Source organism: Python bivittatus, unplaced genomic scaffold (genome assembly GCF_059951505.1).
Source record: "Python bivittatus isolate LINGU-HERP-01145 unplaced genomic scaffold, Pbiv_v1 ctg000160_np1212, whole genome shotgun sequence".
In the NCBI taxonomy this organism is placed as follows: Eukaryota; Metazoa; Chordata; class Lepidosauria; order Squamata; family Pythonidae; genus Python; species Python bivittatus.
Window position 1 is genome coordinate 6,980,929 of NW_028277076.1, and position 17,965 is coordinate 6,998,893.

The 17,965-nt window shown below is 46.7% G+C and overlaps 1 protein-coding gene across 1 annotated transcript in view; it reads left to right on the top strand.

Annotated features, from left to right (window-relative positions):
- Window positions 1-16,732, top strand: part of SETX (senataxin) — a 43,249-nt gene extending 26,517 nt beyond the window's left edge. The window contains exons 16-25 of the mRNA XM_088147062.1: window positions 908-1,014; window positions 1,987-2,058; window positions 3,654-3,803; window positions 5,826-5,933; window positions 6,813-7,000; window positions 8,338-8,430; window positions 9,096-9,260; window positions 9,747-9,845; window positions 14,599-14,686; window positions 15,865-16,732. Of these exons, the coding sequence (XP_088003188.1) occupies window positions 908-1,014; window positions 1,987-2,058; window positions 3,654-3,803; window positions 5,826-5,933; window positions 6,813-7,000; window positions 8,338-8,430; window positions 9,096-9,260; window positions 9,747-9,845; window positions 14,599-14,686; window positions 15,865-16,596 (1,802 nt within the window). The 3' untranslated portion in view covers window positions 16,597-16,732. The remainder of the gene's footprint in view (window positions 1-907; window positions 1,015-1,986; window positions 2,059-3,653; window positions 3,804-5,825; window positions 5,934-6,812; window positions 7,001-8,337; window positions 8,431-9,095; window positions 9,261-9,746; window positions 9,846-14,598; window positions 14,687-15,864) is intronic.
- The last annotated feature ends 1,233 nt before the right edge of the window (window positions 16,733-17,965 follow it).

Sequence of the window (17,965 nt, forward strand, 5' to 3'; positions counted from 1 at the left end):
AGCTTAGGAGCAAAGGTTAGCAGAAATACTGGACCACGGCCTCAATTCCTCTTCTGTGCTTTGTGTTGTCAGAACTAGCCCATCCTGGAGAGAGAAACATAATCTGTGCTGATACGTTGGTTAGAATAAGGCAAACCTTCCTGTGATGATTTTATAGGCTCTACAGGTTTTAATAGGCAGCGTTGTTGCTCTGAAAAAAGATAATTAGGGACAGACTTCGTTATTATTTGAATGGGAGGCCATAAGAAATCCCAGCGTTGTAGACTAGGTGAGAAATTAAAAAAAATCCCCGAACAACCAAGCCACTTCTGAATTTCTGCCCCAAACCGACATGGGTATATGTCCATAAACTCATCAGGAGTCTTGAGTGAGACTTCACTTTTACTTTCTTGCACAGTGGGGAGCTGGATTATTTATTATTTCTTACAATCTAGTCCTGATGGCACCCCTGGGAATAGTATTGGTCCAATAAAGTGTTGATTTGACCAAGAGAAAAGACTTGTGTTCAGGCAGCCTGGAACACACATGGAAACTACTATCCAAAAATATCACAGCAAATCATTGCAGATCCCAAAAAACAGTCCAGCAAAGGGCTGAGGAAGATAAGGGCCTGTCAGATCCTTAAGTCCAAATCAGAATATTCCAAAGGGAACAGAAAGAATAGTAATTACTAAAGAAGAAAAGGTTGCTACTCTTAACAGGAGAATAGAAAGGAAGAGAACAAGGAATTGATAAACTTAAGGATGAAGCAGGTATCTACCATAGATGAATTGGAAACCAGCTTTGTGTATGTGTGTAACCTTTAGTTTGCAGGTTCTAATATATTTTGTCTCCAATCTGCTTCAAACAATGATTTGGAAAGCTGGATGTCCAAGGCTAAATGGAAGCATTCTGTTTGTTTCTGTAGATAAAGCAATGCTTGGCAAAGTTCAAGATCTCCAAAAGAAGAAGGAAGATTTGGATCGACGGTTGGACATGCTTTCTCGCCAACGGGCCATGGACAGAAGCGAGAAGGTAGTCACTGGATCCCAGGGATGGAAAGGGTACTCTTTTGGGTAGTTGGCAGTGGAATGGCAGGGGCTTCTGATTCCATATGGTTTGATGGTAGCAACAAACTATTGGGAGAGAAAAAAATAAACCACTGAAACCAAGTTAGGTGGTGGTTAGAATTAGGTGAGGGAATAGATTTGCACCTATAAACATTGCAGGCTCCTTCAGGTTGGTGAAAACAGTCTCCCAGGCTTTGATTTCAGAAGGACGTCAACATTTCTTCATCGTTGCCCTGATCCTGCATCATAGTAAGCCAAAGTCTACTTAACCATGGTTTATTGAATAAATCTCAGTTGGCTGGGTTTGCATAGCCTGCTATGTCAAACCCATAGCATCCATACTATGAGTTAGTATGATATGTCCATCCATCCTTTTTCACCCAGCCAACCTCTAGGTTTCTAGCCCACTCCCATAAGAAGTTTTCATAGGACCAAGCTCTGCCCATCCCTAGTTTATTGGACCTATGCCATTGCATCTTAGCCAAATCATATTACTTTCATTTTAAGTAGCTGCTCTTATTCCAATGTCTCTGAAGAATCATAGATTAATTTTGGTGACCCCTAAAAATCCCAAGTTATGCCAAATGTACAGAAAAGGTTTTCGGGGTTATCAATCTCTATAATGTATCCTTAATAAATCTCTTTAATCTGTTTGATATTTCTCCTTAACCTTGACTTATGCATTGTTCCAATAGGATTACATGTCTTTTCTGTCATCTATTATTTATTGTTTCTTGGATGAGAGTGAGTTCTGCCCATCGTAGCTTGTTTTATCTTTTGTCCTTCTGTCTGACTGCCTAATATCTAATATTTGTTAAATCACAGTTTCCTTTTTGTAGTAGAACCAGGAAACTGTGGTTTAATCTTGATAATATTGAACGAGGCAGAGTTTGTTCCTGATTTTGAAAACTGAGGGTTATTTTTTTCCCCCTTTCAGAAACAGCAGTTGGATGAGGAAATTCGCCATCTTTCCAAGGAGAGGGAGCATCTGGCTTCTCAACTGAAAGAGGTAGAAGTTGGCTTCCATTGAGTTCTTAACATCTCAGTTCGTCATTCTAACAGGAAATCCAAGTTCTTTTTGCTGTGGAAGAATTAGTAATTGGGCTGAATTTTCACTGGCACTGGTTTTTATCTTGACTGATTAGTGGTGCCTCAACCACATGGACCGGATCCGTCTTTCTGGCAATGGCGGATAGAGAGGAATCTAGGCTGCTGTTCCACCATCCTTAGATGACTTGGCAACCATATTGAATCAAGGTTGGAATTATCCTGGTTGACTCAACCCAGCACAATGAGAAACTTTGCTAGCCTGTTGAGCCATGGAGGAACCAGATTCAGTCATTTGAGGAAGCCACGATCTTCAGAGACAGGATAGCAAGGGGTTGATTTTAGTGGCGGGGATTCAGACTAACAGAAGAGTGCTCTCAAATTTTCTGGACTATGACTGCTTGGAGTCCTAGAGGTCAATTTAGCATGCTCCCTGTCTGTAACCTGCCTTCTCCATCATCATGTCCACCCGGTTCTTGTCTGCTTGTGCTGAAAATAACTCTTTTCCAAGCACAAACCTCATGCCATCTCTTTAGGGTCAGATATATTGAGTGGAAAGGAATGAGGGGACAAGAATGATAAGATGCTATTTTCCGTCTGGGATCAATAAATCCCAAACTACATTAGGACAGAAATAATTGCCTTGCCGTGATCCATCGAGATGGTGGTCCTTTCACTGAGATTAGAGAAGCTTGCAACTCTGGTTTATGTAATGGTTGTGTGAATCTTGATCAGGGTGAGAATTAACCAATACTTCCTGGTGGGAAGGCACCCGCATGTGTGCGTGATTCCTCCTGTGTTCTCCGTGAATGTGTCACGAATGTCATGAAGTTTGCAGTCTTGACACAGGGAACAGCAATGCCCTGGTTTCAGCAGTGGAAAGTGCCAGCCAGACCACACTTGCTCACCCTTCACACTGCAGATAACATCTGCTTGGATTGCCAAGAGTAGATTTCCCCCCGAGAGGATTTGGCAGAGGAAAATCAACACTTATCTGGAAGGGAGAAGTTAGAAACTAACTTTTAGTGGCTTAGTTCCAGGAATGGTTTGGTTGCAGCCAAACTAAGCCAATTAAATTGGGCCCCTGTGAAATTCATGAGATGAGCAAACCACAATTTCAGACCCATTGATTTCAGGGAAGCTGACTTAATCTGAATTCAGCCCTGTTTCAGTTGAGCTCTTCCTTATTTATTAACCACAGTGAGGAATCTCCTGGTTGCATTTGTCTGATAGGCGAAACTTGGTTGAGTTTTTGTGCAAATCTAAGCCTGTGGCTGGTTTTATGGTACAGCGTACTGTGTGAACCCAGGAAGTGAGTTGACTGAGCAGCGACCTTAAACCAGGTTGTGTGAATACAAGCAAAGTGGCCTAGCAGAATCTGAAGACAGAAAGCTCTTCCAGATTTTGCGTTTTTAGCATTTGAGCCTGCTGTTCCTCTGAAAAAAGTAGACTTGTTCAGGGTTTGAACTCCTGCCATGGAATCAGAAGTGGCCGCTGCAAAGGGATGGGGTCTAACCCCCAACCCCCAGCGGTGAAAAGTGTCCTTTTGAATTTTAGGCTCGCGGGCGATCTCAGGAATTGAAAGCAAGCATCATCTTGGAATCCCACATCATTTGCTGCACCCTGAGCACAAGCGGAGGGGAGCTGCTGAAGTCAGCTTTCCGGAGGCTGGGTGGGGACCCCGTGAGCTGCGTCATTGTGGATGAGGTGAGACCCGTGCGGTCTGGAAACTGGATTTGGAAAAAGTTAACTACCTCCTACTTCTTCCCTTCAGTGAGGCCCTTTTCCCCAGACTGGCCCCATTCAGAAATGCTGGAGTTCCCCATCCCCCCGTCAGTAGGCAAGGCTGGCTGTGGATCCTGGGAGCTGTAGTCCAGGCTTCTCCAACTGGCATAGATCCTCAGAATTAAAAACACAACCAAGGTCGAAAGTTAGGATTGAAAAATGCAGCCGATACGTTTAAAATCTCTGTCGATCAAAAGAGTGAGAACCAACTAAATGAAGCCAAATCTTTGTGGAGGAAAAGCGAAAGGTTTGGAGCTAAACAAGCTTCAGGAAAGAAGGTTTGCTGAGCTTCCTACAGACTCTGGGAGCACCCACCAAAATGCCTCCTCTTACGTGGTTTTGGCAGATGGCAACTCAGGAAAGCGTCTGTAATTTTTCTTGAAGGCTGGACAGGTGCAGGAATCGAGAGGCTGTTTGACCCTTTGGTCCCAAGCTCTTGAAAGTTTTAAAAAGGTTGTACCTGGAAGGGAATTGGCAGCCAGATGGGGAGCGTCACACTGGCCTACCTTACAGGGCTGTCTGTTTGCAGGGAGGACTCCTGCTCCAAAAAGCATAAAGGCTTTTGAATGCTTAAGATAAATTATTCTGTAATGACGGGCCAAGTCGTACAGTGGCCTAGCCAAGGCCAAAGTGGGTCGCTCTGTGACGGAAATCCAGTCATGACCGTAGCAGGAGCTTTGAACTGGTTTTCCTTAGTGCTCTCATTCACAGCAACGTTACAGTTTGTCCAAGTTAGACTCGAGTGGTTTAGACATCAGTGTGCTGGTTGAATCATGCCATCCTGTTAAACTCTGCCATAGCTTATTGTGACTTTGTGCAATATTGTTAGCCGCCCAGAGCCATTTTGGAGTCAGGCGGCGCCTGAGTCTAAATAAATAAAATAATTAAACCAAGCTTGCTTGGGTGCCCTCCTGTACTGGCAAATTGGCCGTTTGTTAACCCGGGTTAGGGTACACCGTGTCATGTGAATGAAACGACATTTGCATTGAGTAAGTGGTTCTCATATTAATTTGGCGGTCATGAGCCCCTGGGGGCTAGCCTGATGGGGCATGTCTCCTGTGGCCGGTGCTACTTCTGAAAATATTCTGGCACCCACGTGCCCCCCTGCCCCGTTCAGTGGCCCAACATAGCCAGCTCCGCTCAGACGATGCTAAAACGGTGCCGTTCCTCCCAATGTCGAGTTCTGCAAAGGCACGGTTCCTGCCTTGCCCCCAAATACCATTAATATCTTATGGGAAGAACTACATTAATATCCTCCAAGAGCTTTTGCACCTCAGAGTTTGCTGCCTGGATTAATTACCCGCGTTATAAATGTGACCCATCACTCGAAGGCAGTCCATCATGGCCTGAGATGGCTGCCACCCGCCTCCGCCCCATTTAGCAAAGCACAGCGCATTTCCTGGCCTCTGGCAGGGCAAGAACAATTTAACAGTACATTACTTCCACCATGTGCTGGGAATAAATTCTTTCTCGTTCCGACAATTACATGCTTCTGTTCTCAGAGCAGGAATTATTGCTCTCTAACCTTTTTTTAATTTGCAAAGTTACTTTTCCCATGTTTCAAATCCAGCTGCCCATTCCTGATCCACTTTTTCACGGGGGGAAATAGTTTTTAAAACACGTTTTCTTTGCAGTGCAAAACCAGAGGGCTACATCCAGTTGTAGGTTTACTATGAGTTGGGCATAGCTCAAAAAACCCATTAAAACTAAGACTTGGGGGGGGAAAAAACCCTTAAAAGCAACATGTAGGCTATCCTTGCAAAGGCTGTGGGCCAAATTAAAAAAACTGGGGAAACTCTAACTCTGAAAATAAGAGCTGAATAAGCTTCAGGTTGGAAAGAATTCTGCAGACCTTTCCAACATTTCTGTTTGTTTGTTGTTCCTCATCTCCTCTTTGCAGTTCCTAATTTTTTTTCCCCCACACCGGTACTTTCTCGTTAAAAGGCAGGGCAGACGTGTGAAATTGAGACCCTCATTCCGCTGATTTATGACTGTAAGAAGCTGGTCCTGGTCGGAGACCCCAAACAGCTCCCTCCCACCATAAAGTCCATGGTACGTCGTCGCACCATTAAGATGCATCCAGGTGTAAGAAAGGTGAACTTGCATAGCCAAAAACTGGAAGATCCTTGCCAAGCTTCCAACAGCTGTTTTCCTACAAGCTGCTCAGCTCAGCAACCTCCAGATGCGTTGGGACTCTGATTCCCCAAATTATTTCCCTGGGTGGCCAGCTTAGCTTTTGTCTGTTTATTACACTAGTGGGAATATTATTATTATTTTTTTTAATCAGCTCCTAACGGTCTGCAAACTGCCTTTGTGGCTGCAATCAAGTTAATTGCAGGATTAAATTAATTGCTTAGTTCTCTGTCACTGCCTCAGTTATTGCCATGCTCGTACACTGCCCCCCCTTACCCCCTTTCTAATCAAATAAACAATATGCTAAATACACAGGGGAATTCACTGTCTGGAATTCAGGGATACTTGATAGATGAGATAATTACAGGAATCTGTTTTCCTTGTGTTTGAGTAAATGAAAAATCCTTCCAAAGCATGTCAGCCACTCTTCTGGTGGGAGAAGCATCTTGGGGAAAACTTTTTGGGAGGAAGGAATGAAGCTTGACCTTGTTCATGGTCTCCATGCCATTTGTGCCTATGGCATCTGGACCTCAGTAGCCTTTGTAAACCTGTTCTGAACCCAGTCCTCTTTTCGGGGGGAGAAGATGGTGGAAACTAACATCAGGACTGTTGGCTCTGTGCTGATAATTGGACCTTGTAAACAAAGTCGTTTACCTCCTCTATTTTCCCAATCTGTAAAATAGATACAGTAAAACTGACCCTTCCATGTTGCTGGTGAAGATTGTGGAAGGCTAGATTTCTGCAGTATATTTCTTGGCTGGGCTGCCTTCTGAATGTCTTGTTTTCCAATGTTGCTAGAAAGCACAGGATTACAGATACGACCAGTCTCTGCTAGGCCGCCTCTGCAGGCATCTTAGGGACCAAGATCAAGAAAATGCTTTTGGAAAATGTCCAGTCTTTCAGCTGAAAATTCAGTATCGGATGCACCCAGAGATCTGCCTTTTTCCTTCCAAGTATATCTACGAAGGGGTCTTGATCACAGACAGGTATGGAGTTGGCTGTGTAGCCTCTTCTAAAGGAGTAAAAAATGGCTCTGTTGTGCATAATGTCCCTTTTATTCTATCCATCCATCCATCTATTACAGTGGTACCTCGAGTTACAAACGTCTCTGCTTATGAATTTTTCATGTTACGACCAGCTCTGGCCCCAAAAATTTACCTCGTGTTGTGAACCACCTCGAGTTATGAACCGGATCCACGGCCATTTTCCACCCCTGACACGTGGTCCGCGGCCATTTTTCCGCCTGACACGTCCGTGGCCATTTTTCCGCCCCTGACACGTGGTCCGCAGCCACTTTCCGCCCCTGACACGTGGTCCGTGGCCATTTTCCGCCCCTGACACGTGGTCGTAGGGAGGGGGACTCTCCCTCCAAGCAATAGCCGCCTCCCTGTCCTCCACGCCAGAACGGATTAACGGTAATTCCATTGAACCTTATGGGAAAATTTGCCTCGTGTTGCGACCAATTCGAGTTGCAACCAGAGTCACGGAACGGATTAAATTCGTAACTCGAGGTTCCACTGTATCTGTCTGTCTGTCTGTCTATTATCTATCAACCTATCAATCATCTATCCATCCATCCATCCATCCATCCATCCATCCATGCCACTTTTGCTCAGTTTATTGTAAGGGGTGTGTTTCTAGCTGTGACATATTCTTAAACATTCTTTTTAAATTGTGCTCAGGCAGCCCCAAGTCCTGGGCCAAGGCCCCTTAATTCCTGTGACATGGAATCTTGAACGGCTTGCATCGTTCTCTTTTGGTAGTTTACCCTGTGTTTTATTTTTGGAATGCATGCGTGTAAAATCATCACCATCATTATCCTTCATCCAGCAGTTCAGTTTATTGGTTTGTTTCTTTCCTGATGTTTTAACTTTTCCCTTTTTTAAAAAATCAAGCGACAGTCTTGCAAAAAAGAAAAAAAAATGGCTGAGCTAGAATGAGAAAATTCCAACCAGGCTAGCGTCAGCCTTTTGAGATAGGCCAGACATCCCCAGTTTGACTAGAACTATATTTATTGATATATTTTAAAAGCCTGACAGTGTTCTCCCTTCCTTCCCTGTTATATCTCAGGAAATTAGGGTGGAACCAGTCTGAGCTTCTTCCTAACATTTTTTCTGTCTCTTGGGCTTAAACCATGTTTATGTACATACTGTTCCAACGTTTCTACATAGTTTCTCCAAGCTTGTGCCTGTGGCTCTCTGCAGCCAGACAAACTGAAATATTTGGCCATTCCTGTAAGATTTGCAATTTGAAGAATGGCCCTGTGTAAACTCTTTAATTCTACCATACTTCTTTCTGTCCCACGACAATTCTCACAAAACAGGAAAACAGCAGAAGATCGCTTCTCATTGGAGTGGCATTTCCAACCCTACTTGCTTTTTGATGTCTTGGACAGCCGCGAAGAACGAGAAAACGAGTAAGTTGCCTTGTCTAAACTGATTAAAATTGCAGTTGGCCTCCTGGGTAGCTAAGACAACTAACCCAAGCTAACAATCGCAGATGCAACTCCAGTATGTCAATACCGTCTTCAGAAACTTCCTTTCGACAAATGCCCATGTATTTACTGTAGTTCAGGGCCAAGATGTCTACAGGAGAGTCCTGAATCTGTGTGTTTGGGAAAGAGATGAGCCAGAGGAATAAAGTGCTGCATTCTCTTTCGCTGGATTTGGCCAAGCAGAAGTTGGATAACTTTTAAATCAAATCAAATGTCATGGAGCAGGGGTGGGATGTCATGGGTCCAACATCTTCTTCCAGCCTGCCTACTAAGCCCAGCTTAGCTTCCTCCATTTCCCTTCTCCCCAGCATGTTTCTCTTAGGGGTATACTTCATCGGATACTGGAGAGTTTATTTTGCCCTCCTAGTTGATAGATGAGAACCGGCGTGCCAGTTGGTTGATGGACAGAATATTTAGGAACATTTAGGGTTTTCGGAGTGATCTTTTCTTGTGTGTGTCCCCAAACAAATTCGGTGTTTGGGCTAAGCTTTAATGGGAAGTGTGGATCCAGTTCACAGCCTGAATTTATCTATCCCTCTTCCACGCCCCCCCCAAAATCATTTTTCTTCCTGTTTCTCTTTGTTCAGCTCCTATTTTAATCCCCAAGAAGTGAAGCTGTTGACAGAATTAATGAAGGTAATTAAGGGGACAAAGAAGGACATTAGTTGCCATCAAATTGGAATCGTCACTCCTTATAATGCGCAGAAAAGGAGAATACAGAAACAGCTGGATAAAGAGTTTGGAGAAAATAGGTAAGACCAGAGCGAGTGAATCGTGGCTGCTGCGCCATCCCTCAGCCTGATTATCCTGTGCCCTGAGCTTTTTGGTGACAGCATAAAATACATTTCCAGCTTTGCCCTCTGCGGGGTCCCCTGACTCAAACCCGTGCGGCAAGTTAGTTATAACTAACTTGATTTCCTACAGTGTAGGTGGGTTGCAACCTCTTGCATATTGTTCCCATTTTAGAGATGGGGAAGTAGAGGCAGAGGCCTGGCAGCTCCCCCAGGGATTCTGCCATTCAGTTTGGGAGGAAAACATCTGTAATTTTTCCAGCCGGCCTTCTGCTTCCCCGCCTCCCCCCCACCCATTGTGGTTGTGAAATCTCCTAAAATATGATTACTCCTCATCTTTTCTGCATGGCCCCCCTTTTTTCCAAGAGGGTGTAGGTTTTTAAAGGAGGGGGCTGGATTGAGAATATCATCCTGACTCATCTTCCTTCCTGTCCTTTTTTTCCCCAGTGCTGGGGAAGTTGACACCGTGGATGGATTCCAGGGCCGCGAGAAAGACTGCATCATTGTCACCTGCGTCCGGGCAAACAGCTCACAAGGATCAATTGGGTAGGCTTCTGCCACTTAGCACCATGGCTTGGCATCATTATGTTGCATGGTTCAAATGCTTTTCGTGTTGGACAGAATATTTAGGAACATTTAGGGTTTTCGGAGTGATCTTTTTACCGCTGGCCGCTCTGGGGGCTTCAGCCCCCATTCTGGAATAGAATGAATCAAAACTGTCCTGTGCTTGCACGTCTTGACTTTACAAGGCCGGACAAAACCCCCAAAGCTTCGTTCGGTCCTTTCGAAACCCAGGCAGAGGCCCTCTGCAAACAGCTTGGCAGGCCAGCATTCAGTTCGACTTTTCCTTTTATTGCTTCACCGTGCCTGGGTGTTTTCAGAGGATTTCAAATCAGTCGTTACAGGCTGGAGAACAATCCTCTTCTAGTGGTGACCTACCGTGGCTTGGCCGCGTCAATAGTTCAGGGATATGGTAAGCTGGAATGAGCACCTTTTTCACTAGTTTTAGTTTTTAGTTTTTTATTATCCAACTTGTGTGACGCCTGACTCCCAAAGGCTCTAGGCAGTTCACAGCAATCAAAACAATTCCAACAAAACCAACTGGAAGGAAGGAAAAAGATAAAAGATGGGAGGAACAACAGACTGGGTGGAAATGAAGCAAAGGGTCTCATTCTACCTCCCCAAAGGCCTGGATGAACAGGCAGGTCTTCATGGCTCTTCTAAACAACCGCAGAGCGGGAGCTGTCCTGATCCTAGGAGGAACCGATAAGCTTCTACTTGGGTTTCTCAAGGTCAGTGTGTTGCCCTCCCCCCCCTCCACTTTCAGTGGGCGCTTTTCCTACCACCTTCCAGGAAGCGCTGTCCCCCATGTTTCAGGGTTCAGAAACTGTTGCATGCCTTCTACAGCAATTTGAGAGCACCAAGCTTAGTGGTCACCAGATGGCAACCGAGAGCAGTGAATGAAATTTATGGCTGGGCGACCTCTCTGTAGAGACTATACTAAGCCCATTGCTAGAGTGTTAGCTTTCCCTCTGAAGTTTCCCTTTCTTCCTTTTGTTTCTTAAAAAAGCAAGAAAGGGGGCTCTTTTCAGCCACCTTCCTGGACCGCTGCTGGTTAAAAAAGAAAAAAATCCAACAACCCTCCTTTTTTTTTTTTTTTTAATCTGCGCTCAGTCATTGCTGACCCTGCAGTGACTGCTTGGACGAGTCCTTGCAGTTTTCAAGGCAAGGTGTTTCGGAAGTGGTTTGCCAGAGCCTCCTTCCTAGAGCAGAGCCCAGCTGGCGAGCGCAGGAGGCGGGGTTTCCGTTGCTTCGCGCCCTTTTCGGGCGCGCGCGGTTTTTCGCGCTTACCAGCAACTGCTCCCAACTCCTTTTTGCAAGGCGCCGCCAGCATTTTTCCTCCCACCAGAGTGAGAGTCCCCATTTATCTACTCACATGAGTTTTCGAACTGTTGGGTTGACAGGAACTGGGGAGGAAACAGGAGCTCACCCTGCTAACGCGAAGGCTGGGCTCGAACCGCTGAAGCGTCGACCATTTCTGGCCGGCAACTTTCAGCATCATTAAGCCGCTGCGCCACCGCGTCCCCCTAACCCTCCTTCTACTGAAGAGTAAATAATTCCCTCACCCATGCATCTGCTTTTCAGATGTTAGAGAAGGATGGGATTTGAGATGAAATCTAGGACTTGTGTTTCAGTCCAAACAGCCTTAACTTAGACCTGTCTGTGAAGATAAGCAGAAATGAAAAACCAAGCTCTGATCCAGATTACTTATGTAGGGGAAGGGTGGGAAGGGAAATTGAATTCTAGGGAGGGTCAAAGTGGTTTTACAGTATTTCCTATGGGCCAGAAAAGCTTCCAGAGAACTTCCATCTATATCTACTCAGCTCCCCTGTCAGTTGGGTATTTGTGTAGCTCTTCTGCCTCTGTAGCATAGAAAGCACAGAAAGATCTTTTGGGAACCGTACTGTTCATTATGAATCCCATAATTAATTTGTGGGATTCGTTCCACTAATCCGGATGGAGGCCTTAGAAGGGAATTGGGTACATTCAAGGAGTGTTGATGGCCTGAAGACTCCGTGTTATCTCCAAGCTGAGGACAGCACGCCTCCAAATCCCAGCTGCAGAGCAGCAGTGGTGGAAGAGGAGGAGGCCTCCATCTTTTGCTTGGGATCACCCCAGACGGATCTGGTAGGCTACTTTGAGAAACAAAATGCTAGGCTAAGATGGGCCTTAGCCTGATCCAGTAGATCCATTCTTATATTCCATGGGATTTGTTCCCATAAGATGTGGTGATGGCCCCGACCTTGGATGGCTTTCAAAGGGCGTTGGTTCAGTAGATGGAGGACTATCAAGGATTATTAGTCCATGTTACCTCTGGGTTGGAGGAAGCCTGCCTCCATACAACTGCTGGGAAACAGTGATGGAAGAATTGAAGTTTCCATCTCCTCCTTGTGAGCCCTTTAAGGTCCCTGGTTGGCCACTATGTGACACAAAATGCTGGGTTAGGGTGGTGGTTGGCCTGATTCAGGAGGCTGGTCTTACATACTTCAGGGTGAAAATAGGCCATTTTTACTCAGCATAGAAAAAGCAGATCCAGGATGAAACTGATCTCTTCCCACCATGGAAGCTGTATGCTGGAGACTGTGACTTAGTTCACACGTTGTGCTGAAATCCTAGCCTTTTTTTTTTTTTTTTTTTTGGTTCGGCGCCATGCAAACCCAACCACTGCAGTTAGTCAACCATGGTTAGTAGCTTGGAAGGGGGTGTACAGCAGGCTACCCTCACAGCTTTCACATACACACAAAAAAAGCCATTTTTTGTTTGCTTAGCAAACCCCACTGAACAGATTTCTGCATGACCCTGACCATGGGTAAATCATAGATTGGAAGCTATCATGTTGATGTTGCGATATCACAAAGACGTGTATCAGGACTGGGATCGCAGCCCTCCTCGGACGTAAACGTGGAGGCCATCCTAAATATCTGGTATACCGCCAAGATAGTAGATGCAGAAGAACCACCACCCAATTTCCCCATTTCTAATTACTCCAGTTGTGTTTGGACTACAGTTCCCAGAATTCCATTGGCCGTGCCAGCTTGGGACGCTGAAGTGGTAACACTTCTGGATGGGGACTGGTTAAGGAAGCCTGCTCCCAGAAGAACTTTTGGGGACTTGTAAAGCACTTGGTAGACCTGAAGCCAAGCAGAACCAGAGATTATTAGAAGTTGCTGATAACTTTATTTGGGAAAGTTCACGAAAGCAGCTTCAGGAAGCTTCTAGTTCATGTCTCCCATCTCCTAACACCAGTGCTTTTTAAACCATGGCCCAAGACGACGTGCCCGCCAGCCAGAATGGGCCCCTGCGTTTCCAAACCAGTTCTTGCATTTTAGCTTTGGTTTACTAGCTTTTCTCCAAGAAGGAGAAAAAGGTCATTGTCGCCTCACTGGCGCGTTCCGGTTTCGCAAGTCACCTTTGAAATGAATGAAATATTCAGGCCCCGGTGTGAAATATTAATAAGAATGTTTGTGCATGAATCACAACAGTGTCAATCTGTAGATGGGTCGTGCCGGGGAGGTGTTTCAAGGTCTCGACGCGTGAAATGAATCCAGTGCCTCCCTTCTCTCGGCTCACCCTCCTGCCATCTCCGATCAGCATGACTCCCCTGGGGTTCGAAATTAAGGAAGGAACCGGAGGCAGCCAGACCAAAAGGCAGGCCGGCTAAAAGCTCAGTCTTATGCCACTCTATGCAGAGTTTAGTGGGAGTTAGTCTCAGTTTAAGTCTCTGTAGGATTGCTGCTTCCAGAAAATGTCCTCTGCCCTTCCTGTGTTGAGAGCGAGGTCAATAAAGGACACGTCCGGCAGACAATTGAGCGCAGGCGTACCGCACAGCAGAAGTAAAAAGTCATTTCTCCCTTGGTGGGGGGAAACCTGTTTACAGCAGTGAAGATTAAAGCAGATCCTGCCCCCCTAAATCTGAAACAAAAGCTTTGTGATTGTAGGGGAATGGCCAGGAGATTCTGCTTTTCAACCGAGTGGTTCTTGAAAGTTGTTTCCCTCCCCCCCCCAGGTTTCTCTGGAAAAATGTAGCCATGTGCAAGGATGGGATGGTCAGTTTCCTGAGTCCTGGGATGGGAGACCATGAGGAAATCAGGGCTGGAGACTAGGCTGGGAAGTGAAAAAGCTCCCTGGAAGGAGGCTGTGGCAGTCCCCTTCCAACACAATTGCTAAGGAAACAACATGGAAATGTGTTTGACTAGCAGGAGAGCATATATTTTTGTGCATGAAGGGGGGGCGCACTTTGGGCTACAGAAAGTCCCCGAGTGAGAGCCAATCAGTCTCAACAGCCGGTGCTCTGGTCCTTCCCCAGCTGCTTTATCCCATAATGCAGCTGGTTCGCGGGTGCCCTAGAAATGTCTCTCTAGGTCTATTCAAGTTAAACTCGCATGCGATGAAACGTCCCGCGTTATTGCCAGCGCATTGCTCTAATATTCTTCTAAAAGCAGCTTTTACAACAGCAGCGGCTGGTGTAATCATTTTGGGTGGCTAAGTGCGTCAGACCGAGAGGCCACCGCTCCACACCGTTAGCCAGGGCTTGGATTTTCCGGGGAAAATTCTGTTTCCAGCCTTGGCGTTCCGTTTATAGACGTGTCCCGTTCCACAGGAACGGCAGAGAGGATTTCGGGGATGGAAATTTCTCCCCCCATGCGAATGGATCTAGGGATTTGAGCAATGGGGAGAAGCTTAATTCCACCCACCCTAAGCCCACCTCACCTAGCGATGCTTCTTCCACCCCCTCCAGGTTTTTGAGGAGTCTCCAGCGCCTGAATGTCACAATCACCCGAGCCAAATACAGCCTTTTCATCCTTGGAAAGCTGAAAACACTAATGGTAAGTGGAAAGGGAAATGATGCTTCAGTGGAAGGTGCAATCCTTTTTACAGGTAGTCATCACTTAATGACCATTCGTTTAGTGGCTGTTCAAAGTTATAATGGTGCTGAACAAAGGGACTTACAACTGGTCCTTGGACCTACAACCGTCGCAGCACCCCCACGGTCACGTGATTGTGATCCGGACGCTCAGCAACCAGCTTGCACTTACAATGGTTGCAGCATCCCAGGGCCACGTGATCGCCATTTGCGACCTTCCCAGCCAGCTTCTGGCAAGCAAAATCAGTGGGGAACTGCGTGATTCACTTAACGGCCGTGTAATTCGCTTAGCAGCCATGGTGATTTACTTAATGACTGCTGCCAAAAAGGTCGTAAAATCGGGTGCGACTCAACAATTGCCCCGCTTAACAAATTTTCTGGTCCCTATTGTGGTCCATAAGTGAGGACTACCTGTACTGTGGCTGCCTCCATCCATCTGCTCAAAGGGAACATGGAGAACTGGAGGCAGTGTCTTGAGGGCGATATCTTGAGTTTACTGGCAAAGATACCAGGGTTCAGACATGCCTCTCTGCACTCAAGAGAGCCTTGAAATCCAGAAAGCTTTGTTGAATAGGATTCCCGGTCGCCCCTCAACCAGCCAGGATGACAAACCACCATTGGTTCCTGATTTGCAGTTTCCAAAGGGTTGGGACAGGAAGTCAGGAATCCCAGTTGGGAGCATCGCATCAAATTAGTCAGTTGGAGTGTAACCTAGCCAAGTTTCTTCCAGTACCCACTTGGTCAGTAGCAGATGGTTGCAAATATTTTACCTCTAGAAGGTACCCGATCTGAGGGTAGTCACTCTTCTGGAGTGATGGGTCTGGAAGGGGGATTACTCCCTTCTCCTGAAGGGCTGCTTCAGACTCCCACCAACTGGGACTGGTGTTTCTCGCATAGTCTGAGAGAAGGGCTCTTGCAAGTCTCCAGGGGACCCCCTGAAATGTCTGCCAATTGTGCGATAAAGGGGTTCTGCCTTCTGCAGAAAGGGTACTGAGGGCCCCATAGGGTCAGGGGGTTGCCCATCCCTGCTTCAGAGGGCCAGAGGATCTGAATACAGAGAATCAGCTTTGCACGGAGACCCGAGATGAAGCGTTTAACGTGAAGTTCCTGCATTTGCTCATCTCGGCTTCTCCTTCGCAGGAGAACAAAGATTGGAACGAGTTGATCCAGGACGCCCAGCGGAGAGGCAACATCGTCCAGACGTCCAAGAACAGTTACAAAAGCAGTGCCTTGAAGATCCTCAAGTCCAGACCATTTCCCCGCTCCGGCGTTACGGCGCCGGAAAGGGAAGCGCAAGGGCACCCAGGCACAAGTGGAGCCAAGCAGCCAGGCGTCTCCCGCCAAGATGCCCACCACCCTCCAATCCCACTTCCCACTCCCGCAAGCAGCAGGACCCCTCCAGAGCCACCTACCCACCGGCCACCCCCTTCGGCGCAGGCCAAACCTGTCCAGGAAAGACCGCAGGATCCTCGTCTGCTCAGAAGAGCAGAGTCGGTGTTAAAAGCAAACAACCGCAAGGAGGGTCCAGCGCCTGGTTTGAGACCAGCCTCGGCACAGATGTCCCCTGAACTTCTGGCTGCTCGGAGCCGCAGCCATTCCATGCCACAGCCGGACGCTCTGCAGGAAGCATCAAGCCACTTTGTCCCAGCTGGACACGTGTGGAACACACACCTGCCAAGCAAAGTGCCCTGCGCCCAAGCCCCCGACCAGAGAACCCCCATCCAGACCAAGCCGTTAAAGACTTGGGGCCAAGGAGACCCTGCCAAGCCCCTGGAATGGAAAAAAGACCAGGACTCTCGCAGGAGGACAGTAGAAGTGTCTCAGGAGAAGGCAGGTCCTATGGACCCCAAGCGTAGGCGCACCACCTTTTGACTACGAGACCCCGTTCCTTGCTAGGGGTCTGGTATTCGGGTCTTCTCAAACAGCTTCTGCCTTTGAGATAAAGGACGTGAGTGTGTGTGTGTGTGTGTGCGCGCGCGCCTGGGTCTATATGCATGCGTTCACTGAACCATAACCATATAACCATATGTTTAAAGAACACAAAACTCTGTAGATCTTAGGTGCAATGTACATTTGTATAGCAAACAAAAGATTTATTTTTTAGAGCCAGGGAAGTTGAGGCTGCCCAGAGAAGCGCTTCCGAGCATGTTGTGTCCTGTGTAAGTGTGCAGCGCACAGTGAGCGAACAGCTCCCTCACCCATCCATTGAGCACAATGTCAGTCGCGGTCCTGACATGCGTGGGACGCTGAGCCCTGCTTTTCCAGGACTGAGATTCCCTTTATTCTACTCATTTCATTGCCCCCCCCCTCAATTTGATACTCCGGGGTACCTTTTTAAATACCCAGAGGTCCAGTGCAACATGTGTTTGGCCCTTCACCCTGCTTCATTCTGGGCTTCCACAGGTGCCTTGTGGAAAACGCTGGAGCAGACGCGACGCCAAAAAGACGTTTGCGCAAATGACAAATGCTTTTGTCTCCATTCGTGGGGAGAGCCTGTCATATTCTCCTCGCCTCCCTCGCCCGTTTTCTGATAGAAGTGCCTCTTTTGGGGAAGAGATTTCTGCAAGTGGAAAGATTTGAGTTATCTCCTGAATTGGGCTGGGGGGGGGGATCACTCTGTCCCTACCCACCACTGCGTGGTAAATCTGATCTTGTATTGAAGTCTTGTAGTTTGGCGACTTGCGTTCTGTAATCTGTTTTTCCCCAACAAGCCCCCCCTCTTCACTCTCAAGATTTGGGGGGAGGATACCAGAACGGAGAAAGGCGTCTTATGCTGACTGCCATTCAGTCCTTGGCATTTTCAGTGGACACAGTTTGAAAAAAGCTGTTTATGTTTGTTCTTATATATATATATATATATATATATACATATATATATATACTACTATGAATAACTTAAATGTAAATACATTAAAATGCACCTTTTTTTAAGAGCTCCCCCTTCCCCTAAATAAACCGTACAGGTTGTTTTTTCAAAATACATTTTGCTCTTTCTGAATCATGCAGCGGAAGGGTGATTTAAGGACATATAATTTTGGCCACACGATCGGCTCTCGAAATTTTGTCCTTTCCTCTAGGGTACCACAAGCCCTTCGCCCATGAGAGTTACTGCTTCTTTACCAAAGGTGGACCTGGACTGGGATCTGCCTAGATCCTTGGCCATTTTCATTGAACTTGTGGAAAATCCCATTTATCAGCTGCCTGCTCTTTTTCGAGCAGTGACACAAGTTCTTTAAATTCA